Source organism: Condylura cristata, unplaced genomic scaffold, assembly GCF_000260355.1.
Source record: "Condylura cristata isolate star-nosed mole 26May11 unplaced genomic scaffold, ConCri1.0 scaffold00022, whole genome shotgun sequence".
NCBI lineage: Eukaryota > Metazoa > Chordata > Mammalia > Eulipotyphla > Talpidae > Condylura > Condylura cristata.
In genome coordinates this window covers 30263427-30283556 of record NW_004567123.1, presented here as the reverse complement: position 1 = coordinate 30283556, position 20130 = coordinate 30263427, and the positions used below count along the sequence as shown (strand labels likewise).

At 58.0% G+C, this 20130-nt stretch overlaps 1 protein-coding gene across 1 annotated transcript in view; it reads left to right on the top strand.

Moving 5' to 3' along the window:
• PREX1 (phosphatidylinositol-3,4,5-trisphosphate-dependent Rac exchange factor 1) overlaps nucleotides 1–20130 on the top strand; it is a 157407-nt gene that overhangs the window by 119142 nt on the left and 18135 nt on the right. Inside the window, exons 12-21 of the mRNA XM_012728131.1 lie at nucleotides 1548–1623; nucleotides 8791–8863; nucleotides 11761–11903; nucleotides 13429–13521; nucleotides 14391–14539; nucleotides 16051–16136; nucleotides 17193–17329; nucleotides 17920–18037; nucleotides 19213–19400; nucleotides 19681–19842. Coding sequence (XP_012583585.1) covers nucleotides 1548–1623; nucleotides 8791–8863; nucleotides 11761–11903; nucleotides 13429–13521; nucleotides 14391–14539; nucleotides 16051–16136; nucleotides 17193–17329; nucleotides 17920–18037; nucleotides 19213–19400; nucleotides 19681–19842 — 1225 coding nt within the window. The remainder of the gene's footprint in view (nucleotides 1–1547; nucleotides 1624–8790; nucleotides 8864–11760; nucleotides 11904–13428; nucleotides 13522–14390; nucleotides 14540–16050; nucleotides 16137–17192; nucleotides 17330–17919; nucleotides 18038–19212; nucleotides 19401–19680; nucleotides 19843–20130) is intronic.

The window sequence follows — 20130 nt, the reverse complement described above, 5'->3', positions numbered from 1 at the left end:
GGGCGGGTCAGGAGAGGTCTGCTGTGCCCTGTGGGTCAGCTCCGGGGCGGGGATCGAACTTGTGTTGCAGTGGCTGCAGACAGCTTCATAGTGCTGCGCTTATGTCTTCTTTCTTCCCCACTGAGTTGTAAATTCCCCAAAGACAGGGAACTTGCTCACTGCCATGTCTGCTGTGTCCTCACACCTAGAACAGCCCTTAGAACCCTGCCCGCCCGTGGACCTTTCAGCCCTGATGGAAATGCCCTGTAGCTGTGCTGTGCAGTGCAGTGGCCACTGGGCACTCAGTTATGGGAGAGTGCGGGCTTTGGGCAAAGTAGCACTCTTAAAGGTTTGTTGATGGAATGTTGAAAGGTGATTAAGCGCCTTTGCCTCTCCGCCTCTGTGGACTGGGCACCCACGTCGCCCACACCTGACCCTTTCGGGAGCCCCACGTGTGGGTGGAGCCTGGCGCCAGCGAGCACTCTGCACATGCAGGCGTCAGCGTTTTTGCTTCCTGGAAGCCAGCTTGTTGTCTTGTTGCGGGCGGAGAGACAGTGAAGGCTGACCCCATTCTTCCTCAGCTGGCGAGTCCTCTGCCGCGCCCCACTCCTCTGTCAGCTCTTATCGCCTCTCAGAGGAGTGGGAGGAAGGGCCTCCTTTTCCTGGCATTTGCTGGCCCTGGTCCTTGGAGGTCAGGAGGCCTGGGAACTATTTTCATCTCCAGACCTGCCCCTGGCCGCCAGCGCTTCCCATTGCTCTCGTGTGAGCCCAGCAGGCAGGCCAGAGCCGCTCAGTCATCCTCGGCCCCCGAAAGAGTGCTGGGGCAGGCAGCGGGTTTCCATAGGTGGCCGCCTGCTCCCCAAGTCGGGGCAGTCTTGTGCTCCCAGGGGCTGTCCACACGCTCCCCGGTTTTTGACTTCCCAACCGAGGAGTGAGTGTCTGCAGGTGGCCACCAAGACTCAGCGGGAAGGTAGATGCCAGGCAGGGCAGGGCAGGGCAGGGCCCCCTGTTCACCCCGACGGCCCCTCCACACGTCTGGCTTTTGTTGTCCATAAGCATGTGCACGGTAAGAACAGGAGAAAGTAAATGAGAAAAGCCGAGACTCCGCCTGGTGCTTGCAGTGCCGAGCCGTCCGCGGTGTGGGCTGTTGGCCTTGGGCTGGCGACTGACTGCCCGGGCACTGACAGCACCTGTCTCTACCTGCCAGGGGCCAGCAGGGCTGCTCCTTCTCCCACCCCCAGCCTGGTCACTACTGTTAAAAATGTTTTCGATATAGCCAGATGTTTCGGGGGCTTCAGGAGAGCCCTCTGGGCTGGAGAGAAGAGTTTCTAGAAGGCTGAAGCTGCCCTTCTGGCCACTCGCTCACGGGGAAAGGTGGGGTTGGGCCAGACCTGCGAGCCCAGGCTGTGACGTGAGCCTGGACTGGCTCGTTGGCCCTGGCTCCCCATCACCCACCCCCAGGCCTGCAGAGCCCAGAGGCCTTTGGGTCCCGTGAGTCCCGGCAGGGAAATGGGGACCCTCCTCGCCTGCAAGCGCATGTTGTCAGCCGTGCTCCCCGCCTCCCACAGAGACCGCGATTACCACCTGAAGACCTACAAGTCCGTGCTGCCTGCGAGCAAGCTAGTGGACTGGCTGCTGGCTCAGGTGAGCGCCCCTCCCCACCGCGTGACGCACCTCTCGCCTGCCCGGGACCAAGGGGCTGACCGCGTTGTGCCTTTGAGCTCTGGTTTTTGAAAAATGTTCTGTTAGTTTTCACTTGCTGTAAAAAATACTCAGAACATGGCATTTACCTTCTTAGATCTATTTGTAAATGGACAGTGCAGGACACTTAGTATACCCCACATTTCATGTGCCACTGTGATCTCCCTCTACCTTCAGGGTTCTTCATCTTGCAGAAGTGGAACTGTGTCCCCATTAACTGTGTCCCCCAGCCCCTGGCCCCCACCCTCCTTTCTATCACTGAATTGACCAAGAAAGTGGAGTCACTGAGCATCTGGCCCTCTGTGATGGCTTCATTCACTCAGTGCTCAGTGTCTTCAACAGGACATGCTTTCCTTTTCGAGGCTAAGTAGTATTCCATTGTAGGGACGTACCATGTTTTATTGATCCATCAAAGAACACACGGGCCACTCCCACGCTAGGGCTCCCAGTTTTAACACTGGCACAGACTGGGGCAAACCAGGGATGCCAGTGTCTTCTTGACACCAAGCTGGACCTTCTCTCCAAGAAGGTCGCAGTAGGCAGGCTCAGGGCAGAGGCTTAGAAAGATATGTTTTGCTGAAACTGACCAAAGGCCCTTGTCTGTTGAGGGGCCAGAGCATCTCCCGCCTGCCTGCTGCTTCTCCCTTCTGGGCCCTGTGCCCAAGGCATTTACCCAGGGCCTGGCAGCGCTGTGCAGACACTCCTCGAGTCCTCCAAGCCTAACAGCGTGGGAGCTGGGGCCTCGAGGGGCTCCGCCGTGCTCCAGGCTGCTGCTCTCAGACAGGCCTGTCTTGCCCTCCTGAGCCTCAGCTCTGCAGACTTCCAGGCAGCCCGCAAGAAGGCTCGTTTGTTGTCTGTGCAAAGAATGTGCTGGTTGCAAAGATGAGGAGGCAACTGCGAATTCAAAATGGATAAACGTTTCAACATTTACAGAGCTAGCTCTATGACCGCCTCATTAATTGTTAAATTTAGCATTCATCAAAACCTCATTCCATTTGAAAACAATTTGCTGGCTGGATTTTCTCACGTTGCCAAATTCCTGATGACTGCCTAGAAATCACAGCCAGTTTGTAAAATAAATGTTTCTTGGCGCCAAATAATATCAAGCTTCAAAAAACTCTTGATAAAAAAAGTTCCTCAAACCCCCAAAGCCTACTTAATGTGGACAAGGGTGCATTTTAATATGTTTGCTCTGAGGTGGGACCCTCAGCCTGGGAGGTCTTGAAGTGGCCCTGGATTTGAATGGAGATTTTCATGTCTGGGAAGCCCTGAGCTCCTCACCAGGGCCTTAGAGTCCCTTGAATCCGGCCAGCGCGTGCACTTTGTCTCCAGTCAGGCAGACTTGGCTTTGAAGCCCAGCTCTGCTGCCTCCTAGCTGAGTGATGTCGGGCAAGCTGCTGGACCTCTCTGTGCCGCAGTTCCTACACAAGGACGCTTAGAGTGACCCTTTCTTGCGGACTCAGTGAGCCCTTGACGTCTGTGCTCGACCGGGACCCGGCACAGAGCCGTGCTCAGCGGCGTCTGGCGCCTTTGCAGAGGGTTCAGGAAGCCTCAAAACCGCATGCGGCGTGGAAGGCTGACCGTGTTGTGGAGGAGTTTGGGGCTACCGGAGCTAACATTCAGGGGGCGGGAGAGGTGCACACGTTGCTTCCAGGAGCCCGTCTTCTGGGTGCTGCCGAAGGAGGGCAGCGGGAGGCCTTCTCTTTTTGTGGTTTAGGTCCTTTAGTTGGGCCCAAACCTGCCTGGATTCAGGGTGCTCCCTGCCCCTCAGCCCTTCCTGTGGCCTTCGGTCCCCCAACTCCATCAGCACCTGCGGCTGCCTTTGACACCCAAGCCCGATGCGGACTTTGCCCCGAGTGGAGTAGGTGCTGGAGTAGGTGCTGGAGATGGAGAATCGGGGTTCTGGGAAACGCTTGCAGATGGACGCACAGGGTGCACTGCCCTGGATGGGGTGAGTCCTGAGGTGTGGGCCCAGTGAGAGGTAGGGGAGCAGTCACCGGAGGGGACATTGAGACTGAGGGGTGGGGCTGCCGTGGGTGGAGGGGCACGGCGCTGCGCCCCTGGAGCTCAGGTGGCGTCTCGCGTCCCGTTGGCTTCGGGTGGTGTTTCACCTCTGGCAGGGAGGGACCTGCTAAAGCACCCCAGCGCTGGCTTCGCTTTGGCGACTGGTCTTGGCTGTGGTGGAGGCTGGCTGTCGCCAGTGTGGTTCCGAGTCCTTGTCAGTTGGTCCTCAGGGCGCCCCCTGCCTGAACCAGCGTCCTGTTGCAAATGGAGGCAGAGGAAGGAGGCTGGCGGGCAGGTCGCAGCTGACCATGAAGTGCGCCTGTCCACTTCGGCAGGCCCCCGTGGCGTGGCCCGGCCGGGACACGCAGGGAAGCTAATAGGAGCTGACACGGAGCATGGCTGCCACGAGGCCCACCGAAGGGCAGCTGGCAGGCTGCTCGGCTCAGGGGAAGGCACGTTGAGTTCTCTCTGTGGGGGGTGAAGCCTCATTTCAGCAAGTCTTGATTTTAAATTGTCCTACTTTCAGCCTACGCAGGAAAGTCGAGTTGGCTTGACACACATCAGCAGAGTTAGGAGGGTGATTGCTCTTTGAACACATGTTCATACTTAACTTGTCGGTCATCCCGCTCCTTGAACCAAAATGTTGACTGAAATGCCCTGTATCAACTAGAAATGCTCCTGGCTACGTATCATGGGAAATCTGACGTATACTGTAAAGATACTTTCCTCTCACATAAATTGCTGAAGGCAGTTCTGTCTCACACAGCGAGGCGTTTGGAGCCCAGCGCCACGGGCGGCCGGGCTCTTCTGGCCTGTGTTCCTCCCGCCTCGAGCCGGGCGCCTCCTTGTCCCAAGACGGCTGCCACAGCTCCCGCATGACGCCTGGGACAGCAGGGCGGCTGGAGAGAGCCTGCCCCTCTGTTCACGAGGGAAGGAAACATCCCTTCCTGCCCCTGTCTCCCCCTCCATGGTCTTACTGGAAACCTCCCTGGCCATCTGTTCCCTTTGGGCCTGGACTAGCAGGATTCTTGTAACCCAGGGGAGAAGGTGAGCGTGAGCGCCAGTGCTCGTGGCCGTGCTGATCTCTGCGCTTCAGCTCAGCCCTCAGGACAGTCGGGGGACACGCAGCTATCACCTTCTTTTCTTTTAAAAAAATGTTTATTTATTTATGCATACAAGAAGGAGGGTATAGGCCAGAGGTGTGGGGGTGAGAAGATTTGCCAGAGGCAGAGTGGGGAGCAGAATAGCCAGATGGACTGAAATACACTGCTGAGGGGAGCAGTGGGCAGGACAGGAGAGGTCTGCTGCTCCATGTGGGTCAGCTCCCTGGCCAAGGTGGAACTTGTGCTGCAGGGGCTGCAGACAGCTTCATAGTGCTGCGCTTTAACTCCCTTGGGCCACCAGGGAGGCCCCATTTACCACCCTCATTTCAATGATGAGAAAACTTAGGCTCAGGGTACATCTGTTGCCTCAGGGTACTAAGTCCTGGGGTTCTTCTGTAAGACTGTGTGTGTGTGTGGGGGGGCTGTCATGATGTCTTGGTCATTGTAATAACAATAGATATTATAGCCCATGGGGAGTCTGAGGGGGGCACACTACTCAGGGGTGGCAGAGGTCTGGGCAAACTAAGGGCGAATGGGAGAACACAACTGAGGAAAGGGGCCTGGGAGAGGGTAAGGGGGTGCCCATAGTCACAGCCGAGGGAACGGGACCCCTCCACTGCTCCCTGAGTCTGTCTCCACTGCGGGTTCTGTTTGGTCTGTGTCCTCTGGGCTCAGGACGTCCGGGCTGTGGCCGTCAGATGGAGGCAGGGTGAGTGGGCGGGCGGGAGAGAGCAGGGTCAGGCCAGGGCCAGGTGGGGGTGGGCACACAGATCTGCCAGCTCCCGAGCTGGCCCTGCAGAAATGTGCCGGGGTGCCTGCTATGCTGACCCTCCACCAGGCTGCTGGCAGGTGCTGACTGCAGGCACTTGGCACTAAGTGGGGTCAGAGATCAGGCTGGGAGCAGCCCAGAGACCAGGCTGGCAGCTGGAGGCACCCGCACAGGGAACGCAGACACGAAGGACAGGGCCATGTGGGCTAGGGCGCTGGAGCCTCAGTTTCCCTCCTGTGACTGATGGTGGGTCTGGCTCCGAAAGGACCCATCCTCGAGGTATAACATCGGGCAAGCTGCCAGGCCTGTGCGCGCCTGTTTCCTCACTGGTCAAGGGGAGCCAGAGAGTGGGTGTCCACTGAGATCTGCGGAGGCTGTGTGGTGAGAGTCGTGCCTGGGCGTGGATGGGGTGTCAGGTTTCTGGGCGCGCGGTCTCCCAAGGCCCCACAAAAATTCCCTCCCTGCACTGCACCCCCCCAGCCCTGCTTTGCCTCTGTCACTGTCATTCCTAGTTGATTCTCTCTAATGAGTAATAACCAGATTAGCTGAGCACACTTACGGACGCCATCACACACGGGAGGCCTCTCGTTTCCCTTCCTCGTCCTCCAGAGAGCCCAGCGAGGTGTGGACACATCACTTCTGAGGCAGGACTGAGGCAGGGTGGCGAAGTCAAGATCACCCCCCTGGCAGTTCCCCCTCCTCCCTTCCATCCATCCAACACTTATCTTCGTGCCCCACCAAGTGCCAGATACTGTGCTTCATGGAGGGGAGGGGGTGGCCGTAGCGGGCACTGTTGGTGCTCACAGGAGCTGGCCCACTAATGGCCCAGGCCTGAAGTCATGTAGCTGGGGTGAGCTCAGCTCGGGCTGTGACGACGCAGCCCAGATGTTGTGTGAGGTAACGAGGGCGTGACTGGGGGCATCTTCTGGGGAAGGTGTGTGGGAAGGGCTGGGGGATCCTTTAGTCATGTAGGGGAAGACTCTCCAGGGGGAGATGTACAGAGCTGGGGGAGGACATTCTGCATGGCGGAAAGAGCAGGCGCAAAGGCCCTGAGGTGAGGCCACGTGTCCTGAGTGGCAGGAGCAGCAAGGAGGCCAGCGGGCAGACCGTGGCGGGTGAGCCGGTGAGCGGGCAGTGAGCCTTGCAGAGAGCGCCCGGCCCCCTTCCTCTGAAGCCGAGAGTGCACCGTTTTCTCCACAGCTGGCTGGTGGTGGGGTGGGGTTTCCTCTCCAGGTACATCCGGGGTCCCTGCATTTCACCGTTAACCTGAGAACCCGGGGTGGGGGCTGTGCTGACTTAGGAGCCTCCCTGCTGTCACCCTAGGGCCCTTTGGGGAGGAGGCCGGGGATGGTCCGGAAGAGCCTCAGGCGCCAGGTGGGCGGCATATGCCGGCCAGCCTCTTCGCTGCAGAGCTGGGCCTGCCCACCGCCTGGGCCCCACTGGCCCTCCCAGTGGGCGGCTGCTCAGGGGGTAGCCTCTCTCGTGGCCAGCTCCCTGGCACGGCCCCGAGCACACTGGCCTTCCAGCCACTGGTCCCTTAGGAGAGCTTGTCATCTAGGCGGCCCTGGGCAGCCAGCGTGGAGAAGTGCCCTGGCCGCCCCAGCCCCTGCCCTCTGGTCTGTGCAGGCCGAGTCCTTCAGCCTCAGCCCTGCTGTGTCCAGCACTTGGGGAGTTACTTAAGCGCAGGGTCCCCTGGCCTTGTCTGACTGGACCTACTTGAAGGCATGTAGTCAGCTCACTGACCTGACCGCGTGCTCCTGCAGGGTTTGGCCCTGCTGACAGCATCTTTGTACATTCAGCAAACCCTTACTGAGAATCTGCTGTATGCCAGGCCTTGCTCTGAGTGCTGAGGGTGCAGTGAGGAGCCAGCAGGCGGGAGTCCTTGTCCTGAGGAGCTGACCTGGCCAGCCACGTGCTTTCTGGCTCCTTGTGCAGTCCAGGCCCTGCCTTTGCTGCCGGCCTGCCTGCAGCCCACAAATGCAACTCACACACACTTGGCCTGAATGCGCTGGGGTTGCAAGAAACGGAAACCTATTCTGACTAATTTAAGGAAGAGAGAAAGATGAGTTATTAGAAGGCTCTGGAGCATCCCCAGCGTCTGGGGACCTAGGAGCCAGGCTGTAGAAAGGGAAACCCCCCTGGCTTCCGGGGAGCCGCAGCTGAGGGCCTCAGAATCAGCACGACTGTCCTTGCCCTGAGGTTCTCCATGGGGGGGGGTGTCGGGGTCCTGGGGCAGGGGCTGTGAGTCCTCAACCTGTCTGGGAGGGTGGCAGACCTTGGGGTCAGCCCCACTAGGTGACGCTACCCTGGGAGAGTGGGCAGCAGCAGCAGGTCCAGTGCACTGTGCCCCGTCTATTGATGCTTCAGGTTTGGTTTGATGTCACTTCTGGACATGAATCAGATTCCTCTGATGCTAGCTAGAGGTGTTGTCAGTTGCAATGATGGAAAACTAGACAGTGTCTTACACAGATCATCATACCACCGGCCCAGAACCTCTGTCCTTCCCTCAGCATCCCTCAGGAGAGCCCCCCCAACCCCCCCAACCCCATGGTCCCTTCCTCACACCACTTTTCCCAGCTGTCACACTGGCTTGAGCTAGGTCGGTGAAGAGTTGAGCTTGATGTCTAGTGTCAGAGTTTCAGCCACTGAGGAGGAACAAACCAGGGCTTAGTTTTCCTTTAGTATGAGAGTGGCCTGGAGGTTGGTGGCCACTGCGGCTAAGGCAGCCTAAGGAGTCTCTATCTCGAGGTCACCTGTGGGCTGGGATGACTGCAGGGGCTCCAGCCGTCACATCTTGCCCCAGGGTTTTCCCAGAGCTCCCCACCAGCGGTTTCTCCTTGGCCAGCTGTCGCTGCAGGGGACACTGGGGTCCATGGTTGTCTAGCTGTATGCACAGCTGTCAACACCCACAAGAGTTTCATTGCCAGGGCAGGATCAGACAGGGTTGTTGCTAGGCAACCAGCAACATCTGCTATCGCACGTCTCCATCTCCCCTTTGTGATGTTGGTTACACAATGCACAATGTGTTTATCAAAAATACAGTTGAATAATTTTCTTGTTTGAGACTTAACTAATAACATTCATGAAGATGCTTTGGAGTTATGGCAGCAAACACACAAATCTGTGCCTTCGTGCCTCCTTCAGTCTAGGGCTGGTGGTGGGCTTTTGACCAGCCTCAGTCAGCCCCCTGGATGTCCATCCACCTAACAGCCTCCCCTTCTTGTTCTATTCCAGGGCGACTGCCAGACGCGGGAGGAGGCGGTGGCGCTCGGCGTGGGCCTGTGTAACAACGGCTTCATGCACCACGGTAACCTGCCCCTGCCCTCCGCCCAGCCTCCCGGGGCCTTGCATCCTGGGACGTCTGTCCTGGAAAAGAAGAGCTGCCAGGGACCCTGGTCCCTGGTGTACTGCATAGGAAGGGAAACTGAGGCCCGGAGAGAGCAGGTGGGCTGGAGTCTGCCCTGTCTTGGCGCCAGGTCTGTGGCCCTCTAAGCCATGCGGGTTTTGAGCAGCTCATGGGCCTCTCTGCAGCCTCTCCCCTGTCTTATGTCCTGTGCTGATTTAGGGGTGGCCAGTGGGCCAAAGAAAAGCTTGGCTGGAGAAACAGGGACTGGATCCTGAGCAAATCCAGGGGCTTCTGGTGGCCTTTTCCTGGAGGAAGTGTGGCTGCCAGGCGCAAGTACAGACCCTGGGGCTTTCACAGGGAGGAGAGGAGAGGGGTCTCCTGGGACGGAGGACAGATGAGTTTAAGTGTGACTAGAAGGAAGCCAGGCACGGCCACTCTCCGGCCTCACGTCCTTACAAGAGTCACTTCTGTTCCCGAGGGGATAAGCCAGTGAGTGGAGCAGAGAGGGGAGGTTCCCAGCAGAGGCGGGACCCCCGGCTGCCTGTTGGCTGGGGACAGAGCGGGGGCCAGCGAGGAGGGTCTGTGGTGGTGCCATGGTTGGGGGAAGGGCGGTGTGGGGGCAGGAGACCCCCAGGGCCCTTGTACATTCCTCCTCCGCTTCTGCCTGGGGCTCAGTCGGGGTTTTAGGCTCTGCAGGCCCGTGTCTGGCTCGGCTCGACTTGCTGTCGGAGCACAGGCAGCCACAGACGCTGTGAACAAGTGGGCGTGGCTTTAGTAGAATACAGGTGAAGGGCCTTCACTTTCTTGCTCCTGGCCTACCTGCTGTGCCAGCTGTCCCTTCAACAGGTGACAATGTGCTGGGCGCCAAAAGGTGACAGGTGCCTTGTAGCCAGCAGGCCCCGTTGGACTCAGTAAGCGTGTGCCCTTCTCTTTAATCCGTGGGCCCTCTTTCCCATTGTTCTGCTGCCCCCCCCAACCCTCAGCATGCCACAGTTTTGTGGGGCCAGGGCTTGCTCCCCAGCAGACTGTTTCCCCAGCTGAGACGGGCAGGTTGGGCCCAGCCATGACAACCTGGTCTTTCCACCCTCCACATAGTCTCACCAAAGTCCCTTTTTCCCAGAAACCGCTGTTCCCTGTGGGGCCTCTGATAGCCCCGTCGTCTCCCCCCTCCACTGCCCCCCCGCCATCAGATGGGCAGAACCTCTCATTTGTGGGGGAGAGTAATTAGGGGTCCGCCCCAGCTGCTATTCCGGGAAGGCTGCAGGCTGTGGGCATTCTGCAGGGGGTGACTCCCAGGCAGTACCAACACCCTCAGGGCCCCTCAGGGAGGGAAAATTGCAGGGTGCGTCCCCTGTTCCTTTGCTCCCTGCCACGAACTCAAAAATAGGCTAAAATAGGAAAGGGCCGAATCCCAGGGTTGTGGCTGCAGCAAAATGCAGGTCAGGGCCCAGAGCAGAGGGCCGGCTGTGGCCCACGTGGCGCCTCCCGTGGCTTCGGGCCTGAGCCTGAGCAAGGGGCCTGTGGTGTCTCGAAGGGGGGACTGAGAGGCTAGTGGTCCAGCTCTCGCTCTGGGCACCTGTGGGGAGACTGAAGCTCACGATTTAATCTTCGCACCTATCCTAGGAAGTGGACAGTATTCTCCTAGGAAGTTGACACTACTGTCCCCACAGATGAGGAAACTGAGACAAAGAGAGGCTAAAAGCTCATGAAGTTTGGAAGGCGCTGAGCAGGAATTTGAACCTGGACCCTTGCCCATCTCTCAAGGTCTGGCCAGTGGCCTGGGCCTCACCTGGCTGAGTGCTGGGATTCCAGCAGTCTCCCACACATTCCAGGGGACACAGCCCTTGGGACGCCCCTCCCAGGCCCCGAGTCTTTCAGGCCGAGGTATACACTGGACGTGATGCCAGCAGGCTCCCTGGCCTGGCTCCCCAGCTCTGGGGAAAGCAGCAATTTGGGGGTCTGTTTTATCCAAAGAGGTAGGTGATAGGGGCGTCCTAAGAACAAGGCTCACAGCAGCCAGGTGTCCTGGGGAGTGAAGGGAAGAAAGGAGCTGCTGCTTTGCATTTGGTCACAACTCGGCACGAAGCCTCCATCTCAGAGATGACAGGGATGCCTGCAAGCCGAGGCAGCTGATTATCCACTGGCTCCAGAAAAGGGCTTTTACCAAGGCAGGCTGGGCAGCAGAATCCCAGAGGTGGGCAGTTCTGCCGCCTGCTTGCTCTGTGACCTTGGACGGTTATTTCGCTTCTCTGGGTCCTAGTCTCCCTGCCTATAAAAGGGGTGTAGCAGGTCCCCCGTGGACCTCAACCTTAACACTAGGGCAGAGTTCCCATCCTACAGTTTTGGGGGTGAGTTTTAGTTTTACTGTTCATATTTAAGTCAAATCCATCATTTTACTCTTGTATGTGGTGTGAGGAAGGGATCGGCTTTATTCCCTGCCCGCCTCCCCACCCCCAACCAAGTCAGTTTTCCCAGGGTCATCTGTGGGATGGTCCACATGGCTGCGGTTCATCCATCACATACTGAGTTCCTGTAAACACAAAGAATTTCTGTTCTCTTCACGGATTCTTTATCCATCCCTGGAGTTTAGTAGTTCAACACTGCTTTTGTTACATGACTTTGCAATATGTCTTTATAACAGGTGGGAAAAGTTCAGCTTTTTCAAGAAAAGTCAGGAAGCCTGGCTTTTATGGGAAATATCGTAATATGTTAGTGTTGTCACATGATTTCATTTAATAAAACTATGTGCTGGCCAAACTTGTCCGGGGGCTGGTTCCGGGCCATGGCTGCCAGTTGGCAAATGCTGCCGGGACCTTCCCCTGGGAGCCTGACCATGTGTGCGTGTGTTGGGTTTGCAGTGCTGGAGAAGAGCGAATTCAAGGATGAGTCCCAGTACTTCCGCTTCCACGCAGACGAAGAGATGGAAGGCACCAGTAGCAAGAACAAACAGCTTCGCAATGACTTCAAGCTGGTGGAAAACATTCTGGCCAAGCGCTTGCTGGTAGGAGTAGAGCTGAGCAGCTGCCTCTGCCTTCCTGGACCCCTGCAAGCCTGTGCCGGGCAGGCCTCAGATTATGGCTAGAGAGGGGGCTCGCCTTTGAGGCCCAGAATATGGGGAATTCTGATTATGCTACCACGAGGCCACTTCTCTGGCCAAGTCTACCCACTTCACAGAAGAGATTGGGCTTGCTGGGCTCTGTGCTTTTCCCTTTCTATCTCCTCTTGTCCATCCCACTACCCTGCCAAGCACTGTAGAGAAGTGAGGCTCCCCAAATCTCTCCTCCTGTGTCTAGGATTATGCCTTCGGTGCTCGGGGCTGGCACCCTGTCATGTTCACTTGCTGTTAACCGCCTGGCAATTAGAGGAGAGTGTTTGTTAGCCTGTTGAAATATTTTACCAGCCTAACCCACCAAATCCTATTTCTCTGCTTCCTGATGAGCTGCAGCAGCCTCTACCTAAAAGCCTGGCACACTGAAAGATTGAAAGAGGCATAGAAGCCTGGATCTCTCAGCACGACAGAAGTTGGAGCTCAAGCCTCAGTAGTACTTACTGCCCCTGTAGTACTTGGGGGGCTGCTGTCCCTCCCACTCTCCCCCGCGGTGAGGTCCTCTCTGTTCACACGTAGACTACAGTGCAGTCTCTCCCATGGGTCACAAGACACTCCAGTCTCTCAGCTGCATTTCCTGGTCTCTCCCTTTCCCAGCCGCTCTGCTCTCCTTTCTTACCCTCCAGGAGGCACCCACAGGGCCTTTGCACATGCTGTGCTCACTGCTTGGAGCATGTACTTCATTCTTTATACAGTTTTGCCTTTGATTTCCTTCAGGCTCAGCTCAGATGCCACCTCTGCCGCCGCCCCTTCCTGCCATGCCCCTTTTATTCCTGTGACGCCACTTCCTCCCTGCAAAATGCTTTCTGCTTCATTGATTATGTCTGTAGTCTGTTTGCCCCACTAGAGAGTCACTTGTGGACTGGAATTGTCTCATTCAGTACTGTCTTCAGCACCCAGTAGAGTAGCTGACCCATATAATAGGCAGCAGCTCCACACACACCTGTTGAATGCCACCGAACCCCAAAATCTTCCATTCTGGAGGAGCGGCTCTTGCCTAAACTCCCTTCCTAGCTCTGAGTTCTTGGTGACTGGACACCTTTGACTTTGAATCTGTTTTGTCCATTAGCCAATATGTTGAGTCCCTGTAGGATGCCAGCAGGTGGGTGGGAGGGGTGCAGTGGTGCACGAGAGAGGTGACTGTTCTCAGGTTGGGAGAAAGAGGGGAGCTAGGCGGCAGGAGCAAGCACCAGCGGCAGCCGAGGGGCCAGCCGGGTGCTGTTTTCACTTGCCATCTACGGGCACCTCCCGCGTCCCGGGCCCTCTGTGCCTTACTCCGCTGGCCTGGAGCCGCCGCTTCCCTGCACCCTTCCGTCCCTTGCAGGCCTGGGGTGTGGGGACTGGCAGGGTCGCAGCCAGGCAGGGCCAGCTCCTGGCCCACAGCATACCTCACCGGGCCTCTCCTGTCTTGGGCCCTCAGATTCTGCCTCAGGAGGAGGACTACGGCTTCGACATCGAGGAGAAGAACAAGGCCGTGGTGGTGAAGTCCGTTCAGAGGGGCTCCCTGGCGGAGGTGAGGCTGCCCGACAGGCAGCAGAGTGGGCTGGCCCTCTCGTTCCTTGAGGCAAATCTGGGGATGTCAGTGGTTCCACCTTGATTTGTGTCCTTGTAAGAAACTGAGTCGGGGCTGTTGAGTGAACGTGCTGGGGCAAGTGGGCGAGGCCTCAGGCCTGAGCTGTCCCTCTCCATGTGCCACTGGCTCCCTCTCCTGGCCCTGTGGGGCAGTGCGAGGAGAGAGCGGGTCTGTCGGATGTGGTCATCAAAGACACCAGTGATTGGGCTTGAATGAGACGTTGTGGCTCTGGAGGAAGGAGGAAGGCCAGTCTCTGGGTGAGCACGGGGATAGCCCAGGTCCTTCCAGCTGCTTCCAGGGGCTGGAGACGGGGGTGGGCCCCTGCCACATGGCCCAGGCATTTGCTGGCCACCTCCGAGTGATTGGGGTGCTTCTGGCTGCAAGAAGCCATAGGCTCCCCCCACGGTGGCTGGAGTCACCCGCCTTCAGTTTGATGATGATCTAAGTGCAAGGAGGTGGCTGGACATCCAGGTTCAGAGGTGGCGTCTCCCGTTTCCTAGTCCAGTCCTCAGTCGCGAGGCGGCTGCTCCAGTTAATGGGAAACAGAGACAGGCCGTGGGGAGTTTCCCCAGGGAAAGCATCTTCCTGTGAGCCCCACTGTGGGCTTCGCGCACAGCTCAGTGGCCAGGCCGGGCCTCGGGAGCCCCTTAGGTGCCGACTCCAGAGGGCTGCCCGGTTGCCCTGGTGGGCTCGCTCAGGGCAAGCTTGGCCTCTGGGGCTGGTGCTCTGCCACCTGGAGGCGTCTGGGCTCCTTGGTGAGGGGCTGGAGGCTGGCCATGCATGCGCTCGTCTCCCCTGCCCACCCGCAGATGGCAGGCCTGCAGGTGGGGAGGAAGATCTACTCCATCAACGAGGACCTGGTGTTCCTGCGGCCCTTCTCGGAGGTGGAGTCCATCCTCAGCCAGTCTTTCTGCTCCCGCCGCCCCCTGCGCCTGCTGGTGGCCACCAAGGCCAAGGAGTGAGTGTCCTCACGGCAGGGCGTCTGGCTGACCTGCCCCTCGGCTCGGGGAGTGGCGGGTGCGCTGGTGGTCAGCGGGTGGGCCGGGTGTGGGGTGCAGTGCCGGGCCTCTTTCCCCTGGCAGAGCTCACTGCAGGCCGTTGTGCGCCAGCTGCTGCTCGAGGGCCGGGGTGCAGCCGAGCCCGATGGGCCCCATCCTGCCCCCGTGGATCTTAGTTTTGTTGGGGGATAGAGCTGCGGACAGTTCCACGGCTCGCAGAACAGAGATTCGAGAGATGCACTGAGCAGTGGCAGCCGCCGTGGGGCAGACCTGTGAAGCTGGGAAGGAATGCTGGTGGGTGATGGGCGCGCAGAAATACCACTGAGCATTCAGGTGAACACCTGAGGACATGAAGAAGGGGCTCAAATTCTGGAGGGGAGAGTTCTAAGTGGCCGAGACAGCGAGTGCAAAGGGCCTGAGGCAGAAGTGTGGCTGCGGAGTTTGCGGGACCGTGAGGAAGCTGATGGGACTGGAACAGAGCAAGCAGAAGAGGGAGGGCGGTTTGTCAGCCAGACAGGTTGGGCCAGGCCCTTTGTGCCCCCGTGAGGACTGTGCAGCCACGGAAATTTCTGACCCGACGCGGGTTCTGGCAGAATCTCTCTGGCCGCAGGTGGAGAGTGGGTTGTCAGGGGCACGCGGGGTGGGGTGGGGTCGGGGAGGGGTGGCGTGGTGAGGAGGCTGCCGGCTGGGCCGGGTGGCAGCGTGCGGGTGGTGAGAGCAGTTTGGAGACCAGATATAGGCACGGGGGGAGCATTTTCTATTTTAAAAACTGTGCATTTGGTTGTCACTTCTTCTATTTAAGGCAAACACTCCGGTTGCCTATTGACGGGAGTGAAGGAAAGTTTTAACTACAATTATTTCTGTAAAGAGGCAAGCTGATTTAGGAAGAATGACTGATGGTTTGGTTGCTAGGTGGAAGCGACAGAAATCACTAAGGTGGCATGTGTCCTGTGTCTGCTCAGCACTCAGCAAACACCTGGGGATTGAGAAGAGTCCCGGGTTGACTCTCTGGCGGCTGGGCTCAGACAGCCACCCTGAGGCCCATGGTGGGGGGAAGGAGGCACAGCCTGGACAGGGCAGCTGCGACTACAGGGCAACACTGGAGAGGCACCCCACTGCAGGGCTCTGCCCCCCACAGCGCCAGCACCGCCCCGGCTTCCCAACCGCCTTCTCCCAGGGACACTGTGGGCCTTTTCCAAGAATCAGCACTGGGTCACTTCTCGCTCTCCCGTCTGAGACCGTGGACTAGGATATCCGCTGGGTGACATGGCAGCCTGGCCACCAAGCGGCCTCGGGACAGGCTGATGGGGAAGCCGCAGGGGGGCCTGGCTCTCCAGGGCAGGCCGGTGGTCCCGATCGGTGGGCCTTCGGCTGTAGGTGGGGGCTGGATTTCCAGACATCTGTGAGCAGGGTCTGCTGGACTCTCGGGAAGGATGCTGTTGTTCCTCATGTGTGCTTCTGCCTGGCACAGGGTCATCAAAGTCCCTGACCACCCAGAGGCTTTGTGCTTCCAGATCCGCGGAGCTGCCCCGCCATATGTCTATGCTGTGGGGAGAGGTGAGCGAGCGCCCAGCGGAAAGGGGAGTCGAGGGGTCAAGTCTGTCTTGGAATTGACATGTGAAAGCGGGTGGTTAAAGCAGTGGTTCCCGGCTGGGGCTCTTGGCCCTACAGAGCACGTCTGGAAGTGTCTGGCCATCAGTTTCTGTTACAAGTGGAGGTGGGTTGCTGTTGGCATCTGATGGGTAGAAATAAGACGTGTTGCTAAGCATCCTTCAGTGCCCGGGACAAGCCCCCTCGATAAAGAACTATCTGGCCCCAAATGGCAGTAACGCTGCGGTGAGAATTGCTGCCTTAGAGCAGCTGCAGAGAAGAGTAGGCGACACAGGCAGGAGGGCAAACAGCTGGTATTTCTTGGGCACGTATTAGGAGCCTGGCATGGGGCTAAATGCTCTACAGGTTTAACTTACCGATTTTCTGAAGAACCGTGAGTGGGTATTATCGGTGTCCCCACTCAGCCAAGAACAGAGAGGTTAAGGTCACACAGTTGGTCGGTCTGTGGCAGAGCTGGGTTTGAACCCAAGCTCCTGGGGTCCACACCGTGGAGGCCTGATGCCCTCCCGTGTCTACGCAAGCTTGGCACTCGTGTGCATTCGCAGCCCTTCACGTTAACCAACAGCGCCCTGGCTCCACGGCTTGCACCTGGGGTTGTGACTTGGCTGAGAAAGCACGTGGCAGGAGTCCGGGGGACCTGCCTTTGAATCCGGATTTCACCCGGCCTTGTGACCCTGAGAGTCACTTTGCCTCTGCGACCTCTGTTTCCTTCTCTGCAAAAGGGGCTACGTCTGGTCCTGCAAAATCTAGGGCCCAGTATCCAGCCTTCTTTGCTGTGTGATCTTAAGCTCGCTGCTACTTCCTGAGCCTCGGTTCTGCTGCCAGATGGGAATGCCAGTCCCTGTCGGGCCTGCCGGGGTGGGTGGAGGGCAGCTCCAAGGTGGCGGGGATAGTGGACACTTTGGGGACTGGAGTGGCGGGCGGGTGGGGGTCAGCATCCGTCGGGTACTCGCCCCAGGCCCCCTCTGCGGCCTCCAGCCTCGAGCGTTTCCCACCCTGCAGGCTCGGAGGCAGCGGCTGCAGGGCTGTGTGCCGGCCAGTGCATCCTGAAGGCCAGCGGCAACAACACAGCCAGCGAGGGTGCCCCAGAGGTCCTTGAGCATTTCCAGGCATTCCGGAGCCGCCGAGAAGAGGCCCTGGTGAGCCACCCAGCAGCCAGGGGGTCAGGGAGGCCACTCAGAGGGCTGAGGCCACTGCTCCTCTCTAGGGCAACACAGTGTTCGGGGTAGAGTGGGGCTGCACACGGCAGGCATGAGCTGGACCTGACCGCGGTCCGCCAAGCCCAAGTCGCCGGGCTGTGATTCCCCATGACCTTGATTTCCACAGCCGTGACATGGGTGTGATAAGAACCTCTTTTCTCATAGGCATCTGTGGCCTGGGCACTGTAGCAGATGTTGGGCTGGGGTCTGTGGAGGCAAGCTTGGTGCTTGGGCTCGTTCCATAGGTGCTCACTGGCATACTTCTATGGAACTCGTGTGCATTCGCAGCCCTTCACGACATCAGAGTCAGGTTTCTGCTCCCATGGGTCTGACTGGCCCTTCCCTTGCCTTCCGTACCACAGACTGGAGAGGTTGAGGGCTGACAATGACTTGAGGTCTCTCAGGAAGGCTCCAGGGCAGACTCTTGAAGGCTTCTCCAAGGGTGTCAACAAAGGCTAACAAGCATGAATCTTGGAGTTGGGACGCCCTCTGCCCCTTGGCCCTGCCCCCTTACTCTCTTCTCCTCATAGGGCCTGTATCAGTGGGTCTACCATACCCACGAGGATGCCCAGGAGGCTCGAGCCAGCCAGGAAGCGCCCGGTGAGGACCCCAGTGGCGAGGGGGTCCGGGAGGAAGCCCGGGATGCAGGTACTGGGACAGACGGGTGGTGTGACGGACTCGGAGGGTCCGGGTGCCCCTGTGTCCACACTCCCCTGGGGTCCCATCCGGTCCAGCTCCACACCATCAGCTCTGTAGTAGGTTCTGATGGCTGCTGTAATCAGGAGCCACAGAGCCAGTGACTTAAAACAACAAACGCTTATTATTCTACAGTTCTGGAGGTCAGAAGTCGAAATGAGTCTCACTGGCCTAGTCAAAGTGTCACTGGGCTCTGGGGAGAATCTATTTCCTTTCCCATTTCAGCTTCTAGAAGCCATGCTCTTCGACTCATGGCTCCTTCCTCAAAGTCAGCAATGTTGGCCTGAATTCTCACACTGCCTCTCCCAGTTCTAACGCTTCTGCCTTCAGCTTCCCCATGTGAGGGCCCTGGATTAACGGACTCACTCAGATAATCCAGCATAATCACCTTCATGTCAGTGATTAGCCACCTTAATTCCATATGGCCAGAATTCCCCCCTGCCCAGTAACAAGACATACAGTGCCCGGGTCCAGTGTGTGGGGCCTCGGCCAGGGGCCTCCATTGGGCCCACTGCCCATTCTCCCACACATTGGTCTCTCCAGCCCAGCCTCAGCCCCATCCCGATGCCTGACATGCACCACAGCCTTTGCAGGACCAAAATCGAACTCCTGGTCTCTCCAGAACTGTTCCCCACTCCCGCCCTGACCCCAGGGGCTTCTGTCTCCATCCTTCCGGATTCTGACAACTTAGAATCCAGCTGAAAAAGAGAATGTCTCCTTTTTTTTTTGTAGACTCAACATAAGTCCCATATCTGACTCTCTTTAGCCCAACTTGGGTCATATGCTGGTTCCTAAAGCAATCACTGTGAATAGGGGAAGATGAACATACAGATTAACCAGGTCTTCACCTCTCAGGGAGGGTGTGGGAGGGCCCTGCCTTCTGAGTTACAGGGACTGAGAATAGGGCACGAAGGTGGGTTGATTCCTAGCAGGTCGTCTTCTAGGATGACGGGTAAATGATAGTGGCCCAGGAAAAGCGAATGGAGTTGTACACAGGGCAGGCCGTTGACCCCCCTCACCACACCCCCAGACCAACATGAGCTGTCCATGGTGCTGGGGTAGGGGGCAGGCTGACAGGTGGTTGGTTGGTGCTTCTGCTCAGGACTGCCTGTCTCTTTGGCTTTCAGCCTTCCCCCTGCTGTCCCTGGGTCCCCAGCTGAGCCTGCATGAGGACAGCCCCACAGTCAGCTTGACCGTAGACAACGTGCATCTGGAACATGGCGTTGTGTATGAATACGTGAGCACGGCGGGCGTCAAGTGCCATGTGCTGGAGAAGATCGTGGAGCCACGTGGCTGCTTCGGCCTGACTGCCAAGGTCTTGCTGGGCACGGCCGGCCTTGCCCTTAGGGGTGGGACCACCTGATTCCTGGTTTCCCAGAGTTAGGAACTCTGAATTCAGGTCCCTGCCCCACCACTTGGTAGTTATGGGACTTGGGGGAGTGACCTGTAGCCCCATTACTCTCCATTGGCTTGTCTGTAACACAGGCCACTGACAGACCTCCCCTCACAGGGCCATTGGGAGAGATACAGGAGCCGCTGTGGGTGCGCCTCCCTGACACACAGCAAGTGCTCAGCAGCTGTTAATGTTTTTGCAGATACTTGAGGCCTTTGCTGCCGACGACAATGTCTTTGTGCAGAACTGCGGGCGGCTCATGGCGCTGAGCAGCAGCATCAAAACCATGTCCCACTACGAGTTCCGTAACATCTGTGACATCAAGCTGGAGCACATCGGTCAGAGGATCGCCTGCTACCAGAAGGTGCCTGCCTGGGATGTCTTCAGTTGTCAATATCAAAGCCCAACTCAGTTTAGCTTAAGCACATAAGAGAATTTAATTGGTTTGCATTACAGGAGAGTCTGGAGGTAAACTTCAGGCATGGCTGTATCCAGGTGCTCAGACATCACACTGTCGCAGGAAGGTGGCCAGTGACTTTGTTTTCCTTTGTGTTGACTGCACTCTTAGACCCTTGTATGTTGTGAGAAAATGACCCCCAGTAGCTCTATTCTTAGTGACCCCAGTAGCGAAGGACCTGGAGGACAGCACTTA